Raw genomic sequence first — 14152 nt, forward strand, 5'->3', positions numbered from 1 at the left:
AAAAGGAAAGAAAGTGAGCTGGCAGCTGGACAGTGTGATGGCCTTAGTAATCAGTGTCGAGGTGAGCGTTGTTGGAAGCAGCAAAGTGAAGAGTGTGTGCTTAAAGCCACGGTGGACCTAAATTGGAAGGCCATTTCTGTTATTCACTAAGCTGTGTGACCTTGAGTAAGTCACTTAGCTTCCTAATTCTCAGCTTCTTCATCTGTGTAATGCTACTTATAGTCCCTACTTTAAGATAGCTGTTTTGAATGCTAAATGAGACACTTCCCTTGAAGAATTTAGCACAATACCTGTTCATGGTGAATTATAGTTATAGTTACTATTATTTTCATTTTTTAGGGAACAAAGTACCCTATCTTCCTCTTAATGGATAAATGTTAAACATTTTTTAGAGAAAAGTAAGTTTTGTTACCTTTCAAAGTCTAACCATGCCACATCTTTTTATCCATTCATCTATCGATGGACATTTATACAATGGAATATTACTTAGTCATAGAAAAGAATGAAATAATGCCATTTGCAGCAACATGGATGGACTTTGGGATTATCATACTAAGTGAAGTAAGCCAAATAGAGAAAGGCAAATATCATATGATATCTCTTATATGTAGAATCTATAAAAGATGAAACATATGAACTTATTTACAAAACAGAAATAGACCCACAGACATAGAAAACAAACTTATGGTTTCCAAAGGGGAAAGGGGGGAGGGAGGGATAAGCTAGGAGTTGGGGATTAACATATACACACTACTATATGTAAAAGAGATAACCAACAAGGACCTACAGTATAGCACAGGGAACTATACTTAATATTTTGTAATAACCTATAAAGGAAAAGAATCTGAAAAAGAGCATATATATTCTGAATCACTTTGCTGTACACCTGAAACTAACACAACGCTGTAAATCAGCTATACTTCAATTTAGAAAATGAGCAAAATAAATATTAGAGAACAATCATTTGATCTAAAAAAAAGTCTAATGATAATGCCTGCCTGTGTGATATCATTGTTGCTGGAATTTTGAAAACCACTTTAGGGCCCTGTGGACACAACAAACCACATATTCAAAATAGGTCTTCCTGGAGGACGTCTCCATTTTATAGAACATAAGTAGTTGGGTTTATTATCTGGATGAAAAAATGTGGTCATCCTAAAGTTGATTTGTAAGTATTCAGTAAGTTTTGTTGCTCTCTCAGTTAATTATTGTGAAGAGTATGGAGTAGAATTAATTTCAATAGGCAGCTTTTAAGATGAAAAAAAAAACTCATATAAAAGAAAGCATTCTTAACTGTTTTACTGGCTGTTTTTCTTCTCTGTGGCAGAGACACAGACACTGGAGACCCTTCGTGATAAAAATCAAACAGTAAGTAACTGCATGTGTGTGAGCTGACCTCATGCTCAGCTCAGAGGAAAAATAGTATGGCTTTAGACTTCCTGCTCACTTTTCCCTTGGCTTCAGGTTCCTTGGCTATAACATGTTGCTGATGACAGTTGTAACTGCAGAGGCCTCTCGTAAGGATGGAGTGAGGTGATACATGTAAAGTGCCTGGCACATAGTAGGTGCTGGAAAACCAAAAGGAAGAAGCATTAGCATTTTGTCCCCATTCTCAAATTTCACAACTGTATACCACTGTGGAGGGTTCGGACACCCTCCATCTCCCCAGAATATGTTTCTCCTGCTTCCATTGCAAGCCTAATGAGAAAGATTGTTTAAATTTATTTACTTATGAAAAGACACCAGTCAGGAATATTCTAAGCCAAGGACTTATATATCTAACTAAAAATAAAGCAGTATTTTAATCAACCATCATTTTAGTGTCTCCCACTTTCTCAGAGTAAAAGGGAAAGCCACTAGAAAACAAGCTGATAGCAGTGACTGGAAAATTCTTTGAGGTTGTATGCAGAAGTTTGCATTCATTTGATTCAATCTCAAGCATTTTGTGTTTGTCCTGCCCTCTTAGCAATCCAGGACTGCTTTTAAAGTACCTCTGTGTGCTTAGTGCACATTACGGTGCACTCTTGCAGTAAATGTCTGTTGAATAAATGGAAGATTTAATTCCTTGACATTGTTTTAAAAGTGTTTACTATTACTCTTTTTAAAGGAGGAACATGCAGTCTTAGAAGCAGGACTTTCGATGTGACTGAACAAAAAATCTAATTAATTAGAGCAATAGCAATAATAGCTACCATTGATTGAGCATTTATTCTGTACCAGACTCTGTTCCAAGCATTTTCTATTTTTTGTCACTTAATTTTCCTGATAATTTTACAAGATGACTCAGCACTTTGGTAACAGAACTGGGATTTGAACCCAAGACTGTCTGGCTGCAAATTCCTAGCTTTTAAATCACTTTCTTTCTGTGAAAATTGGGGTTTCATGGCAAGACACCAAATTTAGACCACTCTGAAACTGTGGGAACACCAGGGAATCTTGAACAAACAGGGCTCCACATTTTGTTTGGGGAAGCGGGAGTTCATTTACTAAGGCTACCTCTTCACCCTCAGCGCAGACAGGCACATCTTATTCCCTAGCTAACTCCAAAGATTCAGCTGATCCCTTTCTTTGGGTGGTTTGAGGCTTGTCTAGAAGGGGACAGATCATGAGTCATTTCAAGGTCCCTGCATTCCTGAGATACTGTGAAAGGGATGGTCCCATGCATAAGTCGTGAGACTGGCTGGGCAGACAGTGGATTTCTGGCCATTTGCTGCAATTCTGTTTGTTTCCATAGGAAATATTCATACTGGCTAATGAGTTACAAGACATTGGCGCCACCACCAGAATAGGCCTCCACTTCACAGCAGGGATGTCTGCTGGGCTGGCTGGGCTGACTTTTGTTCTTATCTCTGGTGCTGTAATTCTCAAATGTAAGTCATTCAATGGTACTTCTCTCTCCCTCTGATAAGGAACTGTTAATATAGGAACCAACACAAACCTAGATAGAACTATTAGTTTATATTTATACCTACAGGTAATTAGAATAAATACTCTTTAGTCCTTCCAAACCCCAACAATAATAATAGCTCCTTTTATTCAGCACTGTAACAGGCATGTTTTATGTCTGTCCTTTTTATTCACCATGTAGCAGGCATGTTTTATGTCTGTCATCGTCATCATCTTATGAGGCAGGTAGCACTGTTACCCCCGTGTTTATAGCAGAGGAGAGAACGCTCAGAGACAGTAAACTTTCAAGATGTTCTCCAGGTTTTGGAATAAGTGGCAAAGCTGGAATTCAAATTCAGGCAGATTGATTCTAGTACATGTTTTTTTATTTTTTTTAAGAAAATAAACCTTTTTAATTCATGAATATGTCCAGGTTTACTAGGAAGCACAACAACGACAGTTGTTTTCTCCTGTGCATTTTTCTATCTTGTCTATTTCTCAGGCGTGGTTCTTCAAAGAAGAGTAGTAGGTTACTTTAAGACTGCATCATGGCCAGGATTGCAGCATTTGTATTTTCCTCTATTGTGGCACTCAGCACACATGCTTTATTTCTAAGTGGCTTATCTTTATTAAAAAAAAACAAAAAACTTTAAGTATGGTTTGTGTGCAATAAACTGTATATTTAAAGTGTGTTCAACTTGATGAATTTCAGTAGATGGTTTCACCCAGGAAACCATCACCACAATCAATGCCCAAACACTTCCATCACCCCGAAAGCCTCACATATGTTTATAATTATGATATATTCTCTTCTCTTTGGGGCAAAGGCCAAGGCCTTATACCTGTATTATTTTAGCAGCCTTTCTTACTAGTACATAAACATGAACTGTGTGTAGGGTTACAAACCATTCCAAATTTTCCCAGGATTGAAGGGAGTTCCTAATGTGTCGGTTTTCAGTGCTAAAATTGGGACAGTCCAGGGAGAACTGGGATGAGTTGCTCATCCTGTGTGGCTTGAAGCTGCCAAGTGCTTTACATGCATTAAATCCTCATGACTTCCCTGTTGAGAAAGGTGCTAATATGATTCTCATTTCCCAGTTGAAGAACCAGTGTGTTGAAAGGTTAAGTAACTTGTCCAAAGCCACACAGTTAAGTAATAGAGGATTTGAAACCCGGGCTGTCCTGCTTACCATTTTGTTATTGCTACTCACCCCCCACCTACCTGGGTTTATGGAAAGGTAGTAGTGGAGTTTGGGAACTGACCACATGAATGTGGAGTCTACAGGTTGATAAGGAGCAATGATAACACCCACTTTTTGAATTCTGCCAAGGCCTGGATATTAGGGACTGTTCTGATTTGTGTAAAAGTGTATGGAAGTAGGATGATGAGGAGTGGGAGAAGTCATGTTGTGTACACACATGTGATTACTCCCAAAACATGACTATTCAGAAGAATAGATGGGAAAGTTGTGTTCGATCTGCAATCTTTCCCCTAGAAGTTGCTGGAAAAAATCATACAAGCAAGGTGATAGGTTTTTAAGTCATGACATCAAAGCCATAAATTGGCACTCAGTAATGCCCAGCAATCCTGTATCTTTCTAGCTCACTGAGATGAGCTTCACATACTTCACTGCTGCTCAAATCTCCCTCCCCTCTCACTGCACTGATGAAGTATTAAAAGCCTGTTTCAATCACTTTGCCTTAGCCAAGACTTCATTCTTCCTTTGGTCACTTTCTCCAAAATCATCTCTCTCTTCATTCCTATTTATGCTATTTTTATTAGCATAAAAATATGGCCTGGTTTACACATTTCTCTCTAGCTACTCCAGTTTCTCTGCTCTCCTTCACAGTCATATTTCTCAGGTGAGCTGTTCCTACATCTCACCCCTCTTCACTCTTCAAACCCCTCCCCCGCCATTTAGCGTCTACACCTGAAGTGCCGTAGAAATGGTTTCAGTCATGCTCACCAGTGATCTCCATTTTGTTAAATCCAATAGATACCTCTGTCCTCACTGTAGTACATCTCTCAGCAATAAACTGACATTCATTCTAAAAAGTCTTCCTTCTCTTGGCTTCTGAAACACCACTCTCTTCACTGGCCACTCCTTTTCAGTCATTTTTGTTATTTTCTCTCCTTCAGCATGATCTTTAGATGTTGAGATTCCCCAGGGCTGGCTCTTTTCCTCTCTCCATACCCTCTGGGTGATGATGACCTGTATTCCCATAGACTTAAATGTTATCCTTAATCATATCTAAAATTCATTTGTAATTCTGCATTTCTCTGTCACCACCTTACTCTGAGGCAGTTCTCTACTTACCTCCTCATTTTTTTCATACCTCCTTTTAATTCATTCTCCACATAGCAGTCAGAGTGATTTTCATAAAACCCAGTCAGATCATATTTCTGGCCTTCAATTATTTCCTATGTCTTAGAATAAAATCGAAACTCCTTTTTATGACTTACAAGGTCCTATAGTATCTAGCCCAGCCTCCCTCTCAGACCTTATCTTGTGCCACTCTCTTATTCCAGCCATGCTTTGTTTCAGCCATTTACCACTATCTTTACCAGGGCTTTACTTGATCCAGAATGCTCACCCCAGCTCTTTATTTGGCCGACTCATTCTCTTCTTTCAGAACTGAGCTTAAAGATCATCTCTTCAGAGAATTCTTTCCTGATTACCTTCTTGATTATCTATTCCAGTGCATTGTTGCTTTTTTTTTTAAATTGAAACATAGTTGATTTACAATATTGTGTTTCAGGTATACAGCAAAGTGATTTAAGTTATATACATATATATAAAATATATATATATATTTTCATATTCTTTTCAATTATAGGTTATTACAAGATACTGAATATAGTTCCTTTGCTATATAGTAAATCCTTGTTTTTTATCTATTTTATATACAGTGGTGTGTGTCTATGAATCCCATACTCCTGATTTATCTCTCCCCTGCTTTTCCCTTTGGTAACCATAAGTTTGTTCCTGTTTTGTAAATTTGGTAACCATAAGTCTGTTCCTGTTTTGTAAATAAATCAATTTGTATTATTTTTTAGATTTCACATATGTGATATCATATAATATTTGTCATTCTCTGTCTGATTTACTTTACTTAGTATGATAATCTCTAGGTCCATCCATTTTGCTGCAACACTTTTCTATCACATCATGATTTGAAATTATTTTATTTTTCCCATTTACTTTTTTTTTCTTAAATGCCTCACTCACAAGAAGGCAAGCTTCATGATATCAGGGCTCATAATTCACCTTTGTGTCCCCACTGCTTAGCATACTACCAGACATGTAGTAGGCACTCCCTCTATTTGTTAAATATGAAAAATGCATCTTTATTACTTTCTAGCATAGTTTATGTAATAAACCAAGACACATATCAGTGGTTTGATTTAATTCAATCTAACAAGTAGACCAGATTTCCCTACACAACCTTTGCTTCCAGTTAGCCCATTTTATTTCTTATCTCATTTATTTTATGAAAGCATTTTAAATTGACTTTTCTTCCCCTTTTTACTTAGGGTATTTTGATAAAAAAGAGAAGATACAAAATTCAAGGTAAGAATAATGTGTGAAGTAGTGGAAGGTGGGAATCTTGGATGCTCTTACTCTAATCTGGGCTTTGATCTTTGCTCTTAGAAGTCCTGCCCTGAGACTTTGGGATCTAAATTTTTACTGTTTCCTTTTTGCTTTAGACATAGATTTATGAGGTGCGAATTTAGCACGTTGCTTGGTTTCATTCTTTATCCCAAATCTCTCTAGCTTTAGTCCTAAAGTTAAGGTGTAGAACTTGTCTCCTCATTGATAGGAAATGCTTATTTGTTTCTGATTAATGGGCTTTTTCAATGAACTGACCCTTCAGCTGATTGAGCACCTACTATATCCAGGTTCTAGGTGACCGCTGGTTTACAGAAGTGAACAAGAAACTCAAAATCTACTCTAAGGGCTTTTATAATCCAGCCTGGCTCTTCTTAACTCTGATAGCCTATTGGAATCACCTAGGGCACTTAAACATACTATTGTCAACCCCAGAGCAAATAAATCAGAAGCTTTGGGGATGAGGCCTAACCATAGGTATTGTTCTAAAAACTTTCCACGTGATTATAATGTGCAAGCAGGGTTGAGAACTACTGGTCTATTATATTGCAGACTTTGTCTCCATTCCTGATTATACTACACACACACACACAGAGCTTACATAACTTTTACTAGGTTTCAGTGACATTTGGTACGTGGGTAGAATGAAATATATTTTAAGAAAAAAATGATTCTGTCCACTGAATACTATCTAAACCACTAATAATTTTAGACTAAGTCTAGATAGTATAGTTATGAAGACAAAATAGTCTGCAACAAAAAAGTCAAATACGACCAAATAAAATATTTAATTATCAGTGGCTTTATATTATCTGTGCCTGTATTCTTTATTAGAGCTGAAACTTGAAATGTGGTAATAGCAATACATAATATTTACATGCACTAATTCATTCTTTATGAAATTATTTGGTTGATGTTCATTTCCACCTATAAATGTAAACTCTGTAAAAAATTAGGAACTTGTCTTCCACATCAACAACTGTATTCCCTAGCACACACCTGATTCTTAGTGTGCACTTAATAAATATTTGAGGATTGAATGAATAAACAGCCCTGTGAGATAGAGTACTTATTCCATTTTATAGATGAGGACACTGAGACACTAAGTTTATTAATATACAGTCACCAGGGGATTTTTGTGTTTTGTTAGTGTTATATCTCTTGATGCAGAGAACAGTGTATAACAAACTAAATAGTGCTTGAATGAATAAACAAAAAAAAGCAAATCCAACTTATCCAAGAACATATGGGTGGTAAGCAACGGAGGCAGGATTCAAACCCAAGTCTCACTGGATCCATAACACATGCATTTCTTTTACTTTTTGAAATTGTTCAAGCCCACATAATAATTGAAATAGTGCAAGAAACAGTAGAGCCCTTCACCTAAGCATGTCACAATATTTTGTCACATTTACTTTATCTGTTTCTCTATTTACATACACAATTTTTTTTCTGAACCATATGTAAAGGTGTTTCAGACATCTTGACACTTCACCTAAACACTTCAATCTGCACTTCCTCAGAATAAGGATATTCTCTTAGATGACACAATGCCATTTTTATCCCTAAGAAAATTCAGATTAATTTGAATTTGCACAATTATTCCCCAGAATATTTCATTGCTATTTTATGGCTCCCCCCCACCCCTCCAGTCAGGACCTGATCAGGGATCATATACTGCCTTGGTTTCTATCTCTTCAGCACAGTCCATTCTCTTAACTCTATTCTGTGTTGCCCAGGAAATGCTTAACTCAATTGCAACACTTTATTTCCACAGCCTCATCACTTTGGCCAACCTCGCTCGCTCGGGGTTAGCAAATACAGCAGCAGAGGGGATGCATGCAGAGGAAAACATCTATGTCATTGAGGAGAACGCGTATGAAATGGAGGATCCATATGAGCATTACTGCTCCGTCAGCAGTGGGCAGCAATCCTGACGCCTCTGGGCTGTCGCCTTTCAACGCCCCCAGATTCAACCACTTCATTTTGGGGCTTGGTGTTGTCTTCTTTGAAAACTATGAGATGGCTCAGCTGATTGGTTTTAGAGGTTCTGTCCTTGGCCACCGAGCAGAGTTTTTCCATGTTCTAAAGATAACTAGCTCACCCAAGGATTGAACTGGGACCTGCATTATACTTAGACAGGCACAACATTACCTCTGTGTTCCAGCCACCCAACTCAGAGACTGCTAATCAGGGCATTAGAGCTCAATGGGCTGTTATAGAGAGTAGGAATTCTTAACATGGGGTCTCTGGAATTCCAGATATTGTTACATGGTGTGTCCATGAAGCTTCTGAAAATACAGGGGAAATTATGTACTGAGATATGTGTGTGTCTTTTTTGGTACAGGGAGTCTAAAGGGGCTGGTGATCCTCAGAGCTCTGTGATCCATAGAAGGTTAGGAAACTACTTGAGTAGGACTAGATGGTCTTGAAGGTTCCCTTTGAGTCTCGAGGCTTATGCTTCTTTGAATGTTGACTCTGCAACAGTAAGTACCAGTGCACCGAGCTCTCCTTGGCCTCAGTTAAGAAGACTGCCCAGCAAGGCCTGTGGTGTGGCAGCTGCTCCTAGAGAAAAAGGAAGTACATTCAGTGTGTGTTGACAAGTTTTGCTTAGGGTGCACTCAAAGGGAAAGATCTCTGACCAACTTCTCCATTCATGGAGAGAACTGGAGCTGTGTTTTTCAGAAAAGAAGAAGCAGTGACTGGGACATAAATTCTGTTCCCTGGTGGAAAGTACATTAAGGGCTCCAGCCATCTGTATTTGTCTATATCAGGTCCCTTGATGGAAAGATAATGATCCTTAAACTTTAGTTCCAAGATGGTGGAGAGTTGGTCTATCTTGCCTGTTTACTTCCTCCCTGGTATTGGCACAGTTCTGACACAAAATAGAAATTTACTAAATATCTTTGGAGTGGAAAAATTAAATAAGCAGAAAGGCAGATTTCTGGAAAGACTTTTCCATTGGAGAGCTCAGATCTCTGTAACTTCACTTGTTGGGGAACTCAAAAATACTTCTAAGCTCCAATTTCTGCTCTTGTCCAGGCTCTTTGTTTCTCAGCATCCTCTCCCAGCTCCGGCCCTTGGATGTCTGTTGTTACTCTTTTGTCTTTTTTCCCCTTTCTGCTGGATGAATCAACAATAGGGACCTGTCTCTGCCTGAAAACTGCCTTTCCCAGGTGATGACTGAACTGTTACTGTGTTGCATGTAGGAGATGCTGGTCATTAAGGATGCAGGCACACTGTTTTTTACAGTGTTTGGGCTGCATCTAGGCAGTATTGGGAAGCACTGGCTTTCTATAGGGAGATTTGTAAGCGAGATCATTGTGCAAAGTTCCAGGCAGTAGCTTTTAAACAAGCTGAAAAATTAATCTTAAGTGTTTTAAATTTATGAAATTCTAGAGGAAAGGGACTTCAGAAAACATTTGGACCAGATTAATGATTCCCCCACAAAAGGGATTCTTATTCTACAAAAATCTTTAAACAAGGATATGTATACAAGGACGATCATTGCAATGGTGTTTGTGAGAGACTTTTTCCATCAATTGGGGAATAATTGGTTATTGTGATATGTCAACATACTGGTATGTCAACCTCTAAAACTAGGTGGTTTCATCATTGAGCTGTTTTGCTAATTCAACAAATATGTATTAAGTGCTTACTCTGTGCCAGGTACTCTGGTACTGGGATCATAGAGAGAGACCAAACAGACACATCCCTGACCCCATGGAACTTCTGATTGACCTGACAGGAAGGAGGATTTAATTCATCCATTCATTTATTCATTCTTTCTTTCAGTGAACATTTTTTGTTACCTACTTTGTGCCAGGCACTGTTTTAGTTCCTAGAAATATAAAAGTGAAGGAAACAGACAAGATCCTGACTCTCACAAAGCTTGTGTTACTTATCAAAGGAGAAATCTATACTGCTAAGTCAAAAGAAAAAAGAGGTTCTAGAATAGTATATATAGTTAATGCTAATTATTTCTTTTGCCTTCAAATAATCCAGAAGAATATCCCCAAATTAATATGGTTGTTCCACAGGGACAAATAGTCAAAAGATAATTTCATTTTTTTCCTTTTATATGCTTCTATAATTGTTTGAATTGTTTTCTCTATTTTTTGTAAAAAAAAAAAATAGATTTAGGTACTATAACAATGTTTTCCTATCCACCCTCCTCCTCAGAGAAAGAAATGAAGACTTGGATAAGTTAAGTTCAAGGTCAGGGCTGGCAGTAGAGTGTGGCAGCACTCTAGAGGTGTTGAGAGTGTTCCAGCAGGCACTGGGACCCTGGTTTTCAGGGTAGAATCCACTCTACGTCAATTATTTGAAACAAGGAAGATGGCAGAAAGGGTAACAAACTATCAAGCTACCCCAAGGGGTCTGGGTGATGACCACTGGTAACTTAAAAACAATGTAAAAAGATTGAATGTGTGCTTTGTTCTTAAAAGTGCCTTAGGATTTTTCTTCCAGAGCTCTGCCATAGAGACCTTCAGGGCAAGAGGCTCCCTGATCTTTTCAGATTGAAAAATTAAGGTCTTACCATGTTTTATCTGCCTATCACCTTTAGTGTTAGAAGTCCCAAGGCAGAAATTCCAAGTGGTTCAACCTGTCATTAATTTATTTGGGGGCATGCCTTCATGCCTTTTCCAATTTAAATTTAATTCTAGTTTAAGTTTGAATTTTTTTAAAAATTGAATATAAATTAATTTTGTCTCCAGATTTCTATTGAGAATGTTTCTGGAGGTAAGTAGAGATGCCCTAGAGCTGTTATTTTTAAGATTTTTATCATCCTTTTCAGGGACTCGGGAGGTGAGGAAAAGGAGAGGGGCAGCTATTACGCTTGGTTGAAGGATTCTCAAACTGAAGGAGAGCTCAGATTTTGGCCGATTTTCAGTGGAAAACCTGTGCAGTGGAGCAATATGAGTCAGAAATGTGTTTCAGGATTCTAGATCCTCTATATTGTTTTTTCAGTTGTATTGCCTGTAATTATAAAGATTGTTCCAAGTCACTCATTTACATAGTAGTAGTTTTCTTTTGTAAATTATTGGTCAAACTCCTTCTCCTTATGGTGTGACTTTTTCCAGAGAAAAAAAGTGACGTTAAAAAAAAAAAAAAGGTTATTTAAGCTATTCAGTTGTGGTGGTGGTGGTGGTAGGACATTATCTGTTTAAATACCTACATTATTTTAATATAATTGCTTTGTAGGTGGGTCACCTTTGGAAACTATTTCATTATAGCTTTATAGTCTGTACTTAACAACCTGCTTCATAAGTTGACATGTTGTCCTTTGTAATTTCTACATTTTATAATTGTACTTTTTCATGCATTTTAAATGCAGTGTTTATCTTTGGTCAGTTCTGAAATATCCATATATCTGTATGTTTCTATTGAATCTGTTTTAAATTTTATTATCGTTTTACTTGCCATTCCTGCTCACTTGCATGCTGAATTTAGTTCTTGTTTTGGAAATTCTTAAGTAAAAAGTAACAACTGTATGAATATAGGTGAAAGTTGTTATAGTATGTAGATTTTTTATTCATTTCTTTATCCCAAAGTTCACCATGAGATCTTAGCAAAAATCTCTTGACCTTAGTGTTGGCTTAATCTGAGGGCTGAAGCAAGGAGCTGATGGTAAAGGGGCTTTGAAAGCTGCCAGCTGCCCAGGCCTCAGTGAAGTCCACGGAAGCGTGGTGTTTTTCCTGTTCTCTCCAGCAGGCCTCCTACTCCAACAGAAATTCCTGGTACCTAAGCAGCAGCCAGACAGCTTCTAACCACCAGGGGAGAAAGGAGTTTTCTGAATTGATGGAATTTCAGGTGGGAACTAAGGAATATGACATTTAGTTATCCTAGATGCCTTATTTCAAGCAAATATGTTTATAAGGAACTCTGGGTGGGCAAGCTAATTTGGAGCCAATTGCTTTACAGTACGTTGAGACTCTAAGAATCTCTAAACAGAAAATGCATCCTGTTAGAGTGCTTGTTTCTCTTCTTGTTGTTTTTTAGGTTTTTATTTTGAAATAATTTGTGATTTGCAGAAAAATTGCAATGATAGTACAAAGAGTTCCTCTATTCGGCAGTTTTTTCAGTTAACAGCTTACATAATCGTGGTACCATTTGTCAAAACCCAAGAAATTAACATTGGCACATGACTATTAACAGTCTGATGGGTGTCCTTATACATCTTTCTCGTGACTTTTCCATACAGGTACATAAGCATATACATACATTGTCAATTTTTTCACAGTGTTTTACAAAAATGGATTCCTTGGAAATAGATTTCCTGTGAAATAGAGTATTTTTCACTTACTATTTCTTGGAAATAGTTCCATGTGAGTGTCCCAATAAAATGTTGACATTCTTTATCAATATATGTAGTTAACAAGTAGAGAGTTCTGTTGACATTGTATTCAGTCCCAGTGCTCACCACCAACACGGTGTCTAGACAAAGGTTTTGACAGGACTCAGCATACATTTTGAATAACTGTGACTAGCACAGGAGTTCAACTGGCACCCAAGTCCTATAGTGGTCTTGGTTTGGGAGACTACTGAGCCCTTTAGAAAATTCCCCTAGCCCTAATCTGATAAAAGTCCAATGCTGTTGTGTTTTTTTGATCTATCCATCTTCCCTAAAGGTGAAAAATGGCTAAAAATGAAAGTTTTCATCCCAAAACAAATCTGTGATGTTGTCAATGTTTTTAAGTAGAAAGCATTGTTTTGGTTTGGGAAGGAAGAGAAAGGACTCATCATCTCATAATTTCTTGGGGAGACATTCTGCTTTACAAAAGGCAGTGCCCTCTAACTATGTGAGTAGGAGCTCAGCTCACATTGCGTTTTCTGACATCCTTGTTACTCACAGCTTCAAACCCTGAGCATCAGTGGACATGGTATTAATATCTGAGAGATGTATATAAATTGCACTGGGGCACAGTGTAGTTTGACTCCATTTTTTTTTTTAATTGAAGTATAGTTGATTTACAATATTGTGTTTGTTTCAGGTGTACAGCAAAGTGATTCAGTATATGTGTGTGTGTGTATTTCAGATTATTTTTCATTATAGGTTATTACAAGATAATGAATATAGTTTCTTGTGCTGTACAGTAAATCCTTATTGCTTATCTATTTTATATATAGTAGTGTGCATCTGTTAATCCCATACTTCTAATTTATCCCCCCACTTACCCCTTTGGTAACCTGAAGTTTGTTTTCTAGGATGACTTCATTTTTACTGAAGGTGGTGGCTTGTTTTTCTAAACTTTCAAGGGTGGAGACTGTGGGTTTGCTTTGTTTACTTAGGATGTTCCATTGCTTAGTATGGGGTATTCAGTAAATATTTGGAGAAATAATGTTTGTTGAAGGAGAAGAACAGTGGAGTATGGGTAGGTGAACCTGGCTTTCATTTCTGCATCTGCCCCTAGTGACTTCTAACAGTCCTCTCCTCTATTCCTCTCTTTGGTCCTCAGTTTGTTTACATATAGATCAAGGCGTTTGGCCTCAGGTAGTTAAAGGTCCCTTCATGTATAAACATTCTGAAAGTCCATATGACTTTTCAGGCCTAGAGTCTGACTCCAAGTTAAGACCTGTATTGAATCTTTTGAAAACAGCCTATATCAAAAATAATAAAAATACCTAGGAATAAAACTGCCTAAGGAGGTGGA

The 14152-nt window shown here is 37.6% G+C and overlaps 1 protein-coding gene across 2 annotated transcripts in view; it reads left to right on the forward strand.

Annotated features, from left to right (window-relative positions):
• HAVCR2 (hepatitis A virus cellular receptor 2) overlaps positions 1-8817 on the forward strand; it is a 46535-nt gene extending 37718 nt beyond the window's left edge. For both annotated transcript variants that reach the window (XM_057730159.1, XM_057730158.1), the window contains 4 exons: positions 1328-1368; positions 2735-2870; positions 6422-6458; positions 8275-8817. In XM_057730159.1, coding sequence (XP_057586142.1) covers positions 1328-1368; positions 2735-2870; positions 6422-6458; positions 8275-8434 — 374 coding nt within the window. In that variant the 3' untranslated portion in view covers positions 8435-8817. The remainder of the gene's footprint in view (positions 1-1327; positions 1369-2734; positions 2871-6421; positions 6459-8274) is intronic.
• The last annotated feature ends 5335 nt before the right edge of the window (positions 8818-14152 follow it).

This window comes from Hippopotamus amphibius, chromosome 1, assembly GCF_030028045.1.
Source record: "Hippopotamus amphibius kiboko isolate mHipAmp2 chromosome 1, mHipAmp2.hap2, whole genome shotgun sequence".
Lineage (NCBI taxonomy): Eukaryota > Metazoa > Chordata > Mammalia > Artiodactyla > Hippopotamidae > Hippopotamus > Hippopotamus amphibius.